Source organism: Vanessa tameamea, chromosome 2 (assembly GCF_037043105.1).
Source record: "Vanessa tameamea isolate UH-Manoa-2023 chromosome 2, ilVanTame1 primary haplotype, whole genome shotgun sequence".
Classification (NCBI taxonomy): domain Eukaryota; kingdom Metazoa; phylum Arthropoda; class Insecta; order Lepidoptera; family Nymphalidae; genus Vanessa; species Vanessa tameamea.
The window spans coordinates 2578619-2596591 of record NC_087310.1 but is presented as its reverse complement, the minus strand read 5'-3'; the positions used below and the strand labels follow the sequence as shown (position 1 = coordinate 2596591).

Sequence of the window (17973 nt, the reverse complement as noted above, 5' to 3'; positions counted from 1 at the left end):
TGTCAAACCATCTCGTCAAAAGCAATGAAGTCCGTTTTGCCCAGCAAGCTTGCGTTGATTTAAAAAAACATCCCAGGTTCAACAACGTATGTACATGTCCTGGAAGTTAGTGTGTACTATTATAAATTAAATTGTGTCTAAAACAAACAGTTATTTAAGCTATTTTAAAAGAAAAACATATTTCTTGTCAATATTAAAATGAAAATGTTAATTATAAAGCATGGGCCTTCATGAACACAAATTATGATCTATTCACACGTATTAAACAAAATATTATTAATATCTAACTATTACACTAATACGATTAAGCGCAAATTTCTGAAGTCTATATAATGCGGTATTTAATTTATAAGTGATTTTCATAAATTCTTGTAAGAATGTTAATGTTTATAACCGTTAAAAGATAACATAAAAAATGAACATCGAACAAAAATACAATGCTCACAGTTGAACCTAATAGATTTATGTGAACCTTTACACGCGTAGAACATGGTGTAAGTTGACCCCCGTCAGAAGCGCAAAGTGCTTCGATAACCGGCAAAACCGCGGCCTATCGCTTTTTGATAGCATCACTTTCGAAACTTGCCATCTGTTGGCCATTAGGTCCGGGATCGGGATATTGAAAAAGTGATACGCCAAACACGCTTAGGGTGCACACGCATGCAGAAAACTGAGCTCGGTTATTTTTTTTACAAACCAAACTATTCCCAGATCATTTATCGTATATCCTTATATTGTAAATAGGAACGGAAGTGTTCTAGTCTTTTATCTCAACTAGACTTATCAATTTAAATTATCCTTATAAAATTTCACATAAATGAAATAGAGAGTGAATTAATACATCTATACGATATTGAGATATTAATGAGAAGTTTTTTTGAAATGCCTATCTGAAAAATACTCTGAAATCAATATATGTTTTATTAAACTTATACTAGAAGATGTAGCGCGTTTTGATACATAAATAGCTGGGCTTTGCAGTTTAAATTTTGACAATTGACGTGAGAACCTGAATTTCGTGTTAACGTAAAATATAAATAACAAATTTTACGAAATGTATGTTGCAGATATCCATCGCATTTAATCAAATATAATACGTGTACCTTTGCCTATATTTCTATTAAAAAAAAAATTAAATTAATAAATCTAAAGTAGTCAAAGTTAGCTTATAAATGATTCATTCCGAATCTTACTCGCTATTTCTCGTACATTTCAATACCTTGAAGTAAATAAAGGAAACGGGAGTCAAACTAAATTATTTTACCTTTTAATTGGTATTCGGTTTATCCGTAGTGTAGTTCTTTTATTTATCTTACACGAGTAATTCGTTTTCCCGTGAGAATAGTTTCAACACGTGCCTTGTCTAGACCAATTTGACTGTAATGGACTTTCTGGGCTTTTTCGATTTATTTACTAAGGGAAGTCAGTTTTACTATAATTGTTCGGATATTTCATTATAACGTTGCTATATTATATTCTATATATGAAAAAGAAAAAACGACCAATCAGATTTATAAAGTACTTTTATACACACACTTAGTATAGGAAAATTAATTAATATTATTAAAAAGTTAATATTGTTTTTTTTTTTCGTTTTCACGTAAATGATGATTGATATACAGCTTTTATATTATTTTAGTTTATAATATTATGACTTATAAAGGCTATTAAGTATGTTAATATATAACATATTTTTTGAGATATAGCATAATATGGCAGCGAAGTCGGAGAAAAAATATCGGTCTAGTTACTTTTGAAGGAAACGCTGCTGGTTTTGGAAATGTTTTTAAAAATACGCGTGACGTGTTTTATCGTGCATGAGCGTAGTTGAATTTTTATATCTCGTTACTTAAACAACAGCACGGGCTAAAGTCCTTATTTAATCCTCACGAATTCGCGACGCTTGTAAGCATAAAATCAAGTCGAAATATATAACAATAAAGTAAGCTCTATAAGGCACTTTTATATTTGGATCTTTTTAAAGTTAATTTTTTTCTTACTTAGTACGGGCTTTGTGCAAGCCTGTCTGGGTAACCACCAATTCATCGGACATTCTACTACCATACAGCAATACTTAGTCTTGGTGTGTTCCGGCTTGAAGGGTGAGTAAGCCAGTGTACAGGCACAAGGGTCATAACATCTTAGTTCCCGAGGTTCGTGGTGCATTAGTGATGTAAGGTATGGTTAATAATTCTAACAGCACTAATGTGTATGGGCAGTGTTCACTGCTTCCATCAGATGGCACATTTGCCCGTCCACCAAATCTGTATTATTAAAAAAAAAAGTCTAAACGCGAATCTACTACTCGTTCGCAATGTGGATTCTCACCGAAGAGAACTGGTAAAGAAAGTGAAGAATTATTCTTTTTAATAATCATGAATTATAAAATAACATGCGTATTACATAATCTATTGATTGTTAACGCTTCCTCAATGAAAGTTTTGTATTTATATATTACTAGCTGAACCTGCGGCATTAAACGTGATGAATTCAATTTGTTAGAAGAGTCCTTTAAATTGCATACAGCCCTTAATATAGAACTTTAACTTTAGGTTAAAAATTAGCCTATATCCGTCCTCGAGGCTCGAGCTTCATAGCAAATTTTATCAACATCGTATGGTTACTTTTCCATGTAGTCACGTATAATATTAGTATAGATTAATTTATTAAAGGAATAGGTAGGTTAGTGAAGTCCCTGACGGTAACAGATAATAATTTGTGTTTTACAGATTATTAACTTTTTTATTTAGTTTTTTTTTTTTTTAAATTAAATACATATTGATGAGCGTACTATATCATAAGTTTATCAATTTTTCATATTATTAAAAAACTACATATAACAAAACAAAAAAGTTTGAGTTGCTGTACTATGGTGTTGATTAAATCTCTTCTGTCGTTGAAATTGAAAAGCGAAATAAGTAATTGATCAATCGGATCTGTCCACATTTCAAAATCGAGTAGACTAAGGCCTCAGCAATTAAGTCGCTCGAAATATTTAATGAACAGTGCTAGTTCCGCGGCGGAAATGACACTTAATCGGCTTAACTTTGCCTCAAAACTTACCCCAAGCGACCCCTCCTCCCCCCTCGCTGCCCCGCACCCCACCCACCCTCGGACAATATGCTGCATCAAAGAAGTTGGAGAATGTGCAATTATGAGATTGTTTTAATTTAGAAACAATGTTGTTGAAGAATTTCCCTACTTCGACTGCGCTCTGCAAACCAGAACCAAAATTCTTGGTTTTGTATTACATTGTTTTAGGTTTATTGCCTGCCTTCTGATCTTACAATTTATTTTTGCGCAGCGCTCCCCCGCGGGAGTCTTTAACGCGATCATGTTTGTAAACTCGAATGTGGTTTGCTTTTTTCAGTAAATAACGTAACTCGGATGTTTTGTTGTTTACGAATTCAGTAAACGTGTTTAGGGTTTTTTTATACGATAATATTTATAATATTTTTTTCTTTAACTGAATTTGATAAATTTCATTTATCTATCATTTTAATATATATAATAATTCCAAATTCAATATTTTTTTTATATTATGTTCTTATATGAATTAATCAATTTATGTACCTTTTCTATTCGCATTCCACGGTCATATTTAGTGAGAAAATAAGAAGCAAGAAAATCGCCCTGAGTTTCTTTCGCCGGTACTTCTCAGGTCCGAGGAGTCGAAGACCAATCAATACGTATAATTTAATGCCTCTTATATATAGAATAAAGTTTTGAACACATTAACATTTTTTTTAAACTTTTAAATTAATCGTGCAAAGAAATGATTCAGTACATCACTTTAATTTCAAGATATGTCATATATCTAACATAGAATATGGGCAGAATGTCATAACAATAGGCGATAAATAAACTTCTCCCTACAGCCTCTCAAAATGGACTTCACAACAATAACTAGACTACGACATCTCTTATATTTCGGTATCCTAAATAAAGTTTCAGCGAACATTTAACTAGTTGTGGCAAACAAATCCAAGTGTGACTCTAGTGGCACAAACTGCAGCCTTGCCCTCCTTCAAACAGCGTAACGACTTCAAAAAGTTTTTATAAATTCATGTCGTTTGAAAGTTCAACTTTGTGTGATCCTAAAAAGTCAACTTTCAGCTAAGTTAAATACTTATATTTTCTTACTTTTGTTACACGAAGAATACGTATAAATGCACAGAATAACCGAATTTCAAGCCCAACCAGCTTTTGAAAATTTTGAATAACCTGAGGTGGCCCAGCGGTTAGAATGCTTGCATCTTAACCGATGATTTCGGGTTCATAATAATCGGTCAAGCAACACTGAATTTTCATTTGTTTAATTTATGTTTAAATATTAACTCGAACTCGGTGATAAAGGAAAACATCACGAGGAATAATATAAGCCTAATTTCAATGAATTTCTGCCGCATGTGTATCTACCAAGCAGCTCGCATCGGAGCAGCTTAGGCCAGCAGTGGGAAATTTACATGCTATTACTGTACTTTACTAAAAAGGCTGATTAACTTAATTAAATACTGATAAGACTACGGACTGAGAATTGCAAGTGCGATTGTAACAGTAATTACCATTTTTTTTCGAGAAATTCTCAGAAACCACCCGAATTCGAATTAGACAGGATGTGTTACACTTCCAAGCCTCAGAAATCACGTAAAATATATCACAACATCTAAATTATATCCAGGCGTGCTTTGCTGAGTCCTTGGTGTTGTGTCTGAATTCTCTCCAGTCGAATTATGACTGTACTAAGCGTATATAATGAATCGTATGCAATAAATATTTTTAACATTTATGTATTCTTGTATTGTATAATAAGTCCTATCTATATTATTTTGATATGAAATTTAAATTGAAAACTGTATAAATGTAAAATTTGCAGTACTCAATTATAGAAACGGATACCTTGCCTCGGGAAGGATGTTCGTATTGACTTTGCCGAATCGAAAACTTAGTATAATAAATTTACCTTTATTTCTAGTGTTCATACAATAATTGCCGCAGCTATATAAATTGTAATATATAATTATAAATATAAGTACATAATATTATTACAAATAAATAGTGACGCAACTGCCAGTATTCTTAACTGGTGTCTTAAGCTTCGAGATTTGAAGCAACACTTTTTTTATGTACCTATACGTTAATAAAATATTCAGGCAAACCAGAAACAGATACATACAAAAAAATACAAATTAAAGATAGATTTACCAAAGGCAAGGACAACATGTCTGTAGAGATAGGACTATAAAAAAAATCAACCATGACTATAAACAAAATATACAAAACTTACTTTTCTAACAGCGTATGCTGCGGAGCTAAGTCTGTTAGGGACGATAAACGATGCTTTCACTGAACTTTCGAATACAAAGTGATTCTTTGAAACAGTGTAGTATGTATTCCAATAAGATTGTTGTTTCATGTTAGCCTTGAATTTGTTTCAACAGATCTTTGATTTTATTTAATTCTAAACGATTACCCGATACAACACGCAGATAAAAAAAAATCTACGTTAAAATATTCGAAAAATTCACGCAAAATCCAATAGATATACAAACTCATTCGTATAAATATTACGACAAAAACAAGTACTATTATATTTTTCTTTATGAAATGCTGCAGCGCCCTCTAGTGGTGAGCTACAACATGTTTATATTATAAATGGAACATTGTCTATGATAGTGTAAATATCAAAGTTTATTAAGCAGATTATGGGTCAACTTAATATGATAAGTAGTCACTAGCGCGTCGGTGGCGCTGTAAAAAACATTAACCATTTCTTATTTAGCCAATGTTCGGCTATCCCTGGGAGTCAATATGTTATGTCCCCTGTGCCTGTAGTTAAACTGGCTCCCTTAAACCGGAACACAGCGATAGTAAGTTGGCAATGCTGTTTGGTGGTAGAATATCTGTATCTACCGCCATATATATATCCTATCCAAACTTGAGATATCTTTATTTACATATTAATATTCACGGAAATAGTCAAGAAGTTATATTTAGGCAAACAAGAGAACTGAAAATAAATTCCTAGCAGAGTTTTCAGAATAATGTTGCTTAATTTCCGTTAGACGATTTATAGACTGGGAGTAATCGAAACATGAGTATCGAAAACTATTGTAGCTCAACTTTTTAGGCTATTCTAATATGTATATGCAAGTTCGTTCGGAACCGTATGATGTCATATTATATTTAAACTTATACTTGTTGTGCAATTGACAGATTTCAAAACAACATTCTTTTTTATCTTTCAAATGATTGTAAATAAAATGTCCTGTATTTTTTTATACTGTCGTACATTCAGAGAGTTTTTACATTTTGTAATGTATGTATTTTTAATGACAATTGATACAGACAATTTCAAGGATTTATATTTTCGCTAATACTATATTAATAATGTTTGAATCAATTTACCATCTTTAATTCCGAGTACGAAGTACTGAAGATTTCAAATTTAAATCCTGTAACGTAAAATGTGACTTAAATTAAAAGTCTAACAAAATATTTTCTCTAGTAAAACGTTTTCCTAGTCGTAACTTCATGATATACAGTAGGCCATCGTTTACTGGTAACAACAATAGGACATAATTCACTATGCTCCCGTCGAGAGACTGAACGGAATCACTGAACCAAATTGCAAATGAAACAGTATTCAGCCCCGTATCGGATCTTCAAGTCTGCATGTATTTTACTTCATTAAAATAAATAAATGAATACTTTTTTAATCAGCTATTAATATCTTAATTAAAGAATTATCTTTTTAAGAAAAATATGTACCAGGTCAAATTTAGAATTATATTTTCGTATGTGTTATAAAAAGATGACGTTCCAATTTTAAATAGTTAATTGATATTGCAAACTTGAATAATAATTTAAAATTGGAACGTTAATTTTTATACAATACGTTTAACATTTTCTAACACGTATTAATCACGGTTTGTTAAAATTAATGCCTTTGTCATGACTATTGCCGTGTCATACATAAAAAAAAAAAACGAAAAATCAAACTTTTCAATCAAAACATTCTACGTTGAAATCTAACGCCCTGATCCTCTATTTACAAAGACCGTCGCCAAGGCTCGGACACTTACTATTCACCCTGGAGTCCGGAATCATTTCGTTCGATAGAAATGTGTTCAGGGAATGTAAAGCAACACTTGCAATAACGATCCGACTCAAATAGACTTATTTTTATCCTCTATTTTCACCAGCATGTTCGACTTTTCCGTGTTACACATGACCCTGATAAACGTTAAGTCACTATTCTTGAATCTGTTCTCGGTATTCAAATTTTATATAAAGAAACCGTTACATAAGTCGACTTATTTATATTAGTGGTTCGAACAATTTTAACTGAAGGTTGCGGGTTCAACCCGGATAGGCGCCTCTGAATTATCACGAGGTTAATTGGTGTTTATAATTCATCTCGTGCTAGGTGAAGGTTATTATCGTGAGCACGCCTGCATAGGATGGTGTGTGAAGATCTGTGACCGTTTCCTCAAAAAGAAAGGTGCTCTAAGCCTAGTTTATGCTGTAATGCATAACTTTCTGTTTGCATGGATTTTGAAATTAGAATCTAAAATATATATAAACTATTTTATACCATTATCTGTGTTAAAAAATAATTCATAAACATTCTGTTTATCTGGATTTAAAACAACCGGATTGAGTTACATACAATTGTCATAATTAATCTACATATATATCAAAAAAAAAAAAGCACTTGTGTCATGGAAATCAGAAGTAACTCTTATAAATTATTATACTCCATTAGCCTTTATTGTATATACAGCAAATATTCCACGTGCAAGAAACGCCCGTAAAATATTGATTAATTAATATCAACGCATTTCAAATGTCAAAACAATTGACATACATATCTTTTAACCTTTCACGTGAATCTGACTACCGATGGAAACCGTATTAAAACCGTTGCGTAGCGATTTTGTTTTATACATGTATAGATAGTGTGTCCGAAACAGATCGTTTGACTATGAAACAATTACATTTGAAGCCATATATACATATATATATTAATATACAAAGAGACGTTTTATTGTTAACTAGTAAAACTTCTAAATAATTTTACGTAAAAATAATAGAAGAAGGAGCTTATTTCCGAGAAGACTATTTAATACGTGGTCAAGCAGGACATCACGTCTGTGTGTGTTTCGCTTTAATGTATACAGAAATTTCAAAAATGGAATATCTTTTAATATATAACGAAGCATCAATAAGGAATCCAAAAATATAAATTATAACGAACTTCATTTCAAATTCAAGTGATTTCAAATAATGAATTTTTATTGGAAGCGAAGATTCTACCGACAATATATGAAAAGAATATATATATATATGTACATATGTGTGTGAAGAGTAGGTATACATAAAGTAAATAAAAATAACAAATATTTGGTACATATATTCTTAATTTAAAAATTAACGAAACGTTCCATTAAAACAATTATACAAAAACTCATTAAAGATAACAATATTCATAAGGCCCAAATGAGAATTTGTCCGAACGCAATATAGAAACGGCTTACATATTCGTAGGTATGCGCTGGCATTTGAATGTGGCAACATTTGCACTGAAGCCTCAATTGACCCATTTGGGCTCACCACGTGCTTACAACGGCGATATATCGAGTTGCTTTTGAGTTTCTTTTTGTATAAACACAATATAAATAAAAACAAATATTTTTTATTTTGCTTATACTCTCAATCGTTATAAGGTTAAGGTTAAGGTTTCAATACACAAACTGTTCTGTACCGACTTCGTACTAATAAATTTATACTAGAAATTAAAAAAAAAAAAACTTTCTTAATCTATGGAATTGACTGTATAGATTATAAAAAGCGTGGAATTTGTTATTTAATACATCAAAAAGATTAACTGCGACACAGACGTCTCGCTGGTTCTTCTTAGTTGAATCTAGATTCCAATCTCCGTTTTCTTTATGTAATTCTTGTAAAATTATTATTCTATAATGCTTGCATGTGTGCTTACTTCAATAACTTACATCGTGATTTTACTGTCAATGAAAATAAGACAGAACCTTTGTAGGAGTTCTAAAAATATTTTTATAGCACGCTGTCGAAATGTCATCAAAGTTTATGGTATATTTGACCGGTCTATATGTAGTTCGATCGTATACATTTGACCGTGTAATTGTTACAGAACTTTCTAAGAAGCTTTTTCCGCCAAATAAAAATACTTAGTATTGTTATGTTCCAGTTTGAAAGGTGAGTGTGCCAGTAACTAGAGGCACAAGGGACAATGACTATGTACGGAATGGTTAATATTTCTTAGAGCATTATTTATGGGCGGTGGTGAGTGCCATCCGTTGGCCCATTTACTGATCCGACATTTTTATATATATTAATGTATAATTTATAAAAAAGAATAATTAAAAATTTTTTGTTCGATTAGATTTAGTAGAATCAACATTCCAAGTATAGTTGTATGTATAATTAATCTTGTAAAATGATCATTCAATAGTGTTTCGACTCTACTTGAATGAAGTACACATTATTATTTTTTGTCTTACTCGAGTGTGCAACGTTTTAGCAAATGATTTATTTATTAATATCTTCTAGTCTGTCTATCTGTCTATCTTTAATTGAACTTATTTTTATTTCTGTGGTGTTATATGTTCCTAATATGTTTTGAATATATAAATAGATAAACTAAAAAAAAATATTATTTTTATGTTTTATATTATTTGATTTTTTTTTTCTGTCTTCAAATATAAATAATTAATATCATGATGTTTTATTCAATTTATTAAACAAACCACACTGTTGTGTTATTTGTTGAAATTAAATCGAAATTCAACAAATAATAAAGTTTAAATAGTTTATTAGACTTTACGATGATAAAACATGAAGTTATTTTAAAATTAAAGCTATTATTGATTACAAAGAGCAATGCAAGTCAGCGCAGCATCCAACTCAATGAATGTAGAGCCAATCTTCCGCTAGATGTGTGTACAAATAATTCAACCATCGCTATTCTGTGAGCAAATAGATAGTCCTCACTTCCGACACATGTTTCCTCGGACAGGACACGAGGCACTGGTCACGTAGAATATTGACGCCTCGAGCCATCCATTTGCCGGGCAAAATACGGTATCCCAGCCAAGATATATTATTTTTAGGTTTTAAAAAGAGAAGTGTTCGGTTGATATTTGTATTCCAAGTACAACATAATAATAAAAAAATGAGGATTATATTTCGAATTATTTGTTTGTAATCGTATACAATATTTTAGAAGGTTCGTTTTTAATTTGAATTTATTGTGTTAGCATTCACGAATTATTCCCTAAATTTATATTCATACAAATACTCTCTGATCTATTCGCACTGACCGTGTATGACATGATTTATAATACGTCAGTCGTTAATCATTCACGCATGTTAGTGCTAAGACCATACACACTGTCCGCATCAATTGTATCAGCACTGTCATTCTATAAGAACTCACTTCGTATCTCACTCGTGGAATGTTGACGAATGTTGTATCTTATAAATGTTACTTCAGATTCTGACGTTAACCCGCAATACACGACTATGTTTTGCGGTGATTTTCGATTTTATCTTTAAGAATATATTTTTCGTTCACAGTTTTTTTTTTTAATATTGTTTTATATTATTGTCCGTATTTATCGCACTGCTGTAATATTCTTCTAGTTTTCTTCTAGTATTTTATTTTATAAGTATCGACTTTTAAGTATACTATCATTTATAAAAGTTATGCAAATAAATTTTTTATGATATTTAATTTGTTGATACAATTGAATCATAATTATTTTTAAAATTATTACATATGCATGTTTTATATATTTGGATTTATATTTAGTAAGTTTTTCTTGTGGATTCGAATTCGAGTAGTATAACTGCCAAGATCATAAGGTTTAAGGTGTATTGTTACAGCCAGTTTTCCCAATACCCATTTCAACGAATGATTCGGTTGCACGTCATTTGGAATCGATTATAAAGTCTTTATTCGAATCATCGATCGGAATAATTTTCATCTGTATTATAATAATTATATACGAAAATATACGTAAACACGCTTTCCAACTTCTATAGTGTTTTATCAAGTGTACCTGAGATAATAAAGACCTAGTATTCCTGACTTTTTTGTAGGACATTTTAAGACTTAAAGGTTTTTTAGTACATTGCTTTGATGTATCTCCTAAGGTTTAGCCAGTGTTAGCCATGTGAGCGTACTAAAATAGATTTATTTATCGACAAAATACCATCATAGTTCAGACATTTTGAATTGACACTTACAAACATATTTACTAATTATATATACAAGCCATCCTCGTTTATCTCGTTCTATTATTGAAAATCGCATCGAAATCCGTTAAGTGGTTTATAATAAGTTACAAAAAGAGGTAGTAAGTGACTTTTTTAATTTTTATTTTATGGCTTTTTCTAATACTAAAATTTTGGAATAATTGTTAAAAACTAAATTAATAGAATATTCCAATGAGTGCTATATTGAGTTAAAAATTTTAGCAAGGTTTGAAAACGTCTTCCTATAAAAGTTGTGTATATAAAATGATTCATGTTATATGCAATGTTTATAGTTTTCACACATAGTAAATACTTATGGATTTGTAATTGGAGTGTCTTATAAATAAATATATAATATTATTTATAGGTTACACGAGTGTTTAGCCTCTAATGTAGAAATAAGCTATCTCTAGTCTCAATTTCACCTCATACGTTCGTTCGTACGTACGTTCAATACCTGATTGAGTAATACATACATACGAACTTTAATTTTATAATACTACTAAAATTGAATGTTCAGCTTACAATATTTTTCAGCTTACAATCCGGATAGATTTATTACAAACTATAGATATATACTTAAAATTATCCGGTAACATTAACATACTATAAATATAATTTAATTAATCATATACATTAATCGTCTTTGTGAGGAATTGAAATTGATTTGAATATTATAGTATTGAAACGGATTTGCATTGATCATAATTTCTGCTAGTACCATTTGCTAAGGAGCCCTTTTATTTATTCATGATATAAATTTGTTAAATTATATATGTAGTAAACAGCAGCCTGTAGATATTCCAATGCTGGGGTAAGGCTCTACTTAAAGCATAACTACATGTACAGTACATGTCCTAACTTTATCTACCGTGCTTGTAGGTAGGCTTTTTTGCATCATCCCAACCCTGGGTACCACCCGCTCATCTTATTCTACCGTTAAACTGCAACACTTTTTTTTTACTTGATGGTAGGGCTTTGTGCATGCACGTCTGGGTAGGTACCATCCACTCATCAGATATTCTACCGCCAAACAGCAGTACTCAGTATTGTTGTTTTCTGGTTTCAAAGTTAAGTGAGCTAACTTGGCTGTTCTTAACCATCGGGTGGGCTCTTTGCCAGTCCGCCAATCTAAATGACATGAAAAAAATACAACTTAAGCACATCAAAAGTCAGTGCTTGTTCGGACTTGGTCACGATCTCCGGTTAAGGTTCATGAGCTCTAACACTGAGTCATCTTAAATTAATATAATTCGAAACTATTATTTTACAATACATTTAATCAAAACCTATACCTTGAAGAATAGTGAATATTTTAATTAAAAACGGTCCATTATTTTAATAATGGGAAACGAACCCGTATTAAAACAATATTATTAACACTATGATAATCATTTTTATTTCATAGAGGCTGATTTTAAAGATATAAAGCAATAACAATAAATTAACAGATGGACAGTGCGAAACGGAAGCGATTGCGTTCATTTCGATTTACTTTAATGCGGAGATACACCTGTTTAAAAACAGACACGTACAGATTACGTCGATTAAAAACATTGTTTTTCATTTGCGTTTTATTGCAAAGATGTGAACGTAGCTTAATGATAATGCTCTTATTAATAATATATACAGTTATATACGTACTTTATAGCAATTCGATTTTAAATACCAATAAATATTTTTAATAAAATAAAAAAATGTTTTATTTTTATGTTTTCAGCTCTAGGTCTGGAACCGGATTTCCTGTATCCCCTGGAGAACGTGACGATAGCGCAGGGGAGGGACGCAACCTTCACCTGCGTGGTCAATAACCTGGGTGGTTATAGGGTGAGTGGCGACTCCGCCACCGCCAGGGTGTGTATCAAACCTACTCAATACAGCTAGATCGAATAGACGAGCACCCTCACTCAGCACTTGATATTGAGGTCTATAGTTGTACGCCTGGTAGTCTCTTAACATGATTTATTCAGAAGCCAAATTGATTTTCAGCGGGGTCTCGATTGCATAGAATGAACTGAATAGTAATGAAGGTCTGAGGGCTATAGCCAAGCAGTAAATCAAAGGTTCTGCCAGGGCTGATATTATTAGTGATTAGTAAAATCATTCATTACAATATAAAATATTAAACAAGTTTTATTGCACATCAAAAACTATTTACAGTATAGTTTATTTTTTATAATTTTACTTCCCAAGAATTATCTCTTCCGTCTCTTCCGTAAAACCTGAAAAGAATGTAAAATTTAATAAATTGGTTGTTTTCACTAAAAATTTAGCGATTAAAGTTCATAATTAAATATATACATTTAATTTTACAAAAACAGTCTTGAACTTATTGAACTTATATTTTATATGTATGAAAATTATGTCATAAAATAAATATGACGTTCCTTGAACAATTTTCATATAGATTTTAATTCAAATTAAGTATGAAGTTTAAGATAAAATGACTACAGGTTCGGAATATACAAACGAAATAAAAACTCTTTTTGACGTCTCAACTCAATATATCTATATATATATTTTTTTAAAATTTATTATTGATCAATGACTTTTTAAAATAAGAATTAAATTTATTAATTGGCATATTTAAAAGTGATTGACATTCGCGGTAAATCAATGAAGGCTCTTTTAATTATAGACCTCAACAGAATAGTCTCTGCACCTACTTCCACACTTCTTAGTACACAATCTTCAATGCACCTCTAAACTCACCTAATAGAAACTATCTCTATCTAGCATAGAGTAACACTTGAACTGAATTGCACAGTTATTTCACTGTAGCATAGCTAGTAATACAAAGCACATTTTGCACAGACACCTACACCTGCACATAGAATAAAAACTCAAGAATATAAAATTGAAACGAATGACGTAATCGTATTCTTGGGTTTGAATATAATTATGCACTAACTTTGCTATGTCGATAATATGCGAGTTATGAAGCATGTTTATTGAAAATCAATAGCACCGTCCCCTTCCTCGTAAGACATTTCATTTGAATAGACCCCTACATAAATCCAATTAATTATTATTCTTTAAATAATTGGATAATATTCATATAAATATAAAATTATAAAATATAAAAAAGGTTACCAAACATCGAGCGAACTATAAATGAATAAACTTTAAATGAAATACGCTTCGAAAGCCATCAAACAAGCGGAAATGTAGTATGCATTCGGGTATCAATTAATTTGCAAAGCGAAACCGCTAATCCACTACGAGGCTATTCCATTTAGGCAAGGAGACCTTGCAAAACAGTCACTTTACGAAATTAAAATAAAGCCAGGACAAACCCCCTTAGTCCCCGTTCAATCATTTCGAGAGGCAGTGCTCTCGACTGTCCCCACAGTTAATCTACAGTTGGTATCTTATTGTTGAGTTATTCGAAATAATATTGAACGAGACATTTCCAAAGGTAAAAAGCTAAACGAATTGGTAAAAAAACGAATTGTTTTCAATTACGCAAATTATTTCCCCGATAAAGCTGCTGCATCGTAGCGGACACTTTTCTTAAGAAAGTGTATTTAATTATATTAAAAAAAAAAACAACTAACTAAAAAACACAACTGTCTCCGACGGAAGCTTATTAACAATTTCTACAGTGAAAACATATCACATCGATGTAAATCTAATCCAAATATGAGAATGAATCTGCAAAATCCTTCAAATTCTCAGTTTCGAAACAATCATTTCGATCGACTCCCAAGCGACTTCTCGTGACCGAGCAAGTATATCGCTAAGAAACAGGTCAGATATCCGAAGTCTTATAGACATCGATACATTCGTTTGCTCACCAATACTGATCGTATTCTGTAATTACAATCACAGTAATACGAGGGATTCCCCAAAGACAAGGACTGAACTGATAATCAAACATTAATATATATCGGTATTGGATATGGAACAAGATGGTCTACAGAATTAAGAAATAGACTACATCTATGATTGTTCAGATGATTGTTCAGAAATATGCACATAATCTTTATACAACTATTTTTTATAATAAATATAGTTAAGCTATAGGTAAGGTATGATGAACATACAAGATGTTACCGTTCGTAAATGGTATCATTCCATACAATAACACACATTCCATAATAAAAAACAAATAACATTACTTCGATATGCACCGCTGGTATGGATGAGTTTGGAAGCCGGTAAATACTAAAATATATATTCAATGTTTTTAAAACTTTTATTTATTTTGTTAAATGTTTGATGCAATTTTACAAAACAAATATTAACTTGTAGATTTTATAAATTAAACCATTACCCAATAAAAGGTAAACATTATATGATGTATCGTAGTATTTTGCTTTTTTTATTATTGTTTAACGTGTTTTTTAAACATAACGCGCAGATGACGAATTAATTTTAATTTCAATGTTTTTTAAAAATTGCATCAAAAGATTCTCTTCTAACCAATTTAACCAAAGTTAAATTATGGCAGTTGTTATAATTTAATAATTCTTGAGAAAGGGTTGGAAGAATTCACGTTAATTTTCATTTTATTCAGCATAAGTTGTTTTTATATTATACCTGTTCCTTTTGGCACTATTGATAGGTTAAGATGTAGCCACAACCTTAGTGAAGTGCACAGATTAGTGATTGATGACATGCACTCAGTGTTTTAAGATTGTGTAGTCAACTTTCCTTATAGCACCTATTGTAGAGCACTCTTTCTGCACTCTAATATATAAAATATCATAGAATATCAATTAAATACGACTCTCATTAAATTTTAACCAGTCCTCTCAAAGAGTTTCTATATCAAACAAAATAGTTCTATGACTAACATTTCTTAAAATAAAATTGAGCTCCGCGTCCAACAAAATGTATCTGTAACGCCATATTTTCGTGGACATTTATTTCTTTTTTGTTACGCGCTATACAGGAAATTAGCTTCTATTGCGATGTCGACGCTTTTGGTAAAGCGGGCGAAACGAGGGCGTTTTCACAGTACGCCCGCAGTACGGCTCATAGCGGCGACCAGACGAAAATGTAATTAAAAATTCCGAGAGCATTTTGCGAGGCGCTCGCAACAAGATAGTGTTGCCGGCGCTCGAGGATCGTTGTCATGACTGCCTCTTGGGAAGTATTCGCTTGTAATTAGACTTGTTCGCTATAAAAGTCTTCATCGCTTACGTTTTTTACAACCGCTATCGTTCTTCATCAGAGATAATCGGGACTGGTTATATATATTTTTTCTCTATCCCTGAAACGACGGTTAGATAAAATTACTGCGGAAGTATTTTAGTCATGCATATCTGAAGAATATTCTGTGTAATTCCTCGAGACAGGTTGCATGGATCAAAGCGGATACAAAGGCGATTCTGGCAATACACGAACATGTGATCACGAACAACGCACGTCTGAGTGTAACACACAACGACTACAACACGTGGACGTTGATCATCCGCGGTGTGAAGAGAGAGGACAGAGGACAATACATGTGCCAAGTAAATACAGACCCTATGAAAATGCAGGTAACATTATAAGATTCATTAATTATTTTAACAACTTTCATTAGTACCGTATAATTTATAGTTTGTAAAAATTTTGACATATTTATAACATGCTGATTAATAGCATATCCTTTTTTTTAAAAAAAATATTATATAATACAGAGTATTGTTTTATTATTTATACAAGATTTAAATGTAAGAGAATTTATCGTAATGACATTAAGATATGTAAATTATTATTTTTAATTAAAAGGATGAGAATTGTAAATGACGTTATTTATTTTTTGTAAACTGAATTTGTGTCTTGTGTAATATAAAAATATACCATTTAAAAAAAAATAATAATATAATCAAAGATTTGCGTCCCGACCAGTTTTATTATCGATTATATTATTTAAATATAAATAAAAATTATATAAGAGGGCTGACAATCAATGTCAACTAAAAGGACCTCCGTCCAAAACACAATCAATTAAAGTAGCCGCTGCGATATAAATCGATAAATTAAAAAAAAAAAAACTTAAACTTGACATCGCTTATTTCATTTCACTTAACAATTCATTTTTTTGCTTATATTTACTTTACTAGCATTCTAGATGTGTAGTAGTAACTGTGACTGAACTAGGATAAGAATAGCATAATTACTACGAGATAAAAAATCTATTTGAAGTGAACAGTGTTGTAGGAAAATCTAGTGACAAATTATTTAATTAAGACTTACTCAAAAATAATAATCTAAAAACTCATCTTACTAAACCAATCAAAACTTTCAAGACCACGAAAACATATAATACTGTAAGCGTTAACAATTCCCTAGCCGAAACACAAAATGCTATGAAGACACGAATCGGCATCCGGACGAGTAATGTCCATAGTTTTGACCGCACTATTTGTCTGAGTATACCAGGAGCTCATAATCGCGGCTACTGAACATATACACTATTAACTATATTTTTTTTACAGACAGCATTTTTAGAAGTGGTAATTCCACCAGACATCATTTACGAAGAGACTTCTGGAGATATGATGGTGCCAGAAGGGGGGTCAGCTAAACTTGTGTGTAAAGCACGAGGATATCCACCCCCTAAAATAGTCTGGAGGCGTGAAGATGGTGGAGATTTAATATCCAGAGGTGGACCTCAAGGCAAAACCAAAGGTAACGTATGATTTGCATTAATATTAACTTTATATGTATTGTATCTGT

At 31.4% G+C, this 17973-nt stretch overlaps 1 protein-coding gene across 2 annotated transcripts in view; it reads left to right on the top strand.

The window, feature by feature from the left end:
- Window positions 1-17973, top strand: part of LOC113398923 (lachesin-like) — a 108637-nt gene that overhangs the window by 44020 nt on the left and 46644 nt on the right. Inside the window, exons 3-5 of one of the 2 annotated variants that reach the window (XM_064215814.1) lie at window positions 13022-13128; window positions 16605-16790; window positions 17733-17925. In XM_064215814.1, the coding sequence (XP_064071884.1) occupies window positions 13022-13128; window positions 16605-16790; window positions 17733-17925 (486 nt within the window). Of the gene's footprint in view, window positions 1-13021; window positions 13156-16604; window positions 16791-17732; window positions 17926-17973 lie in introns of both variants that reach the window. The other variant, XM_064215809.1, reaches the window with a different exon arrangement.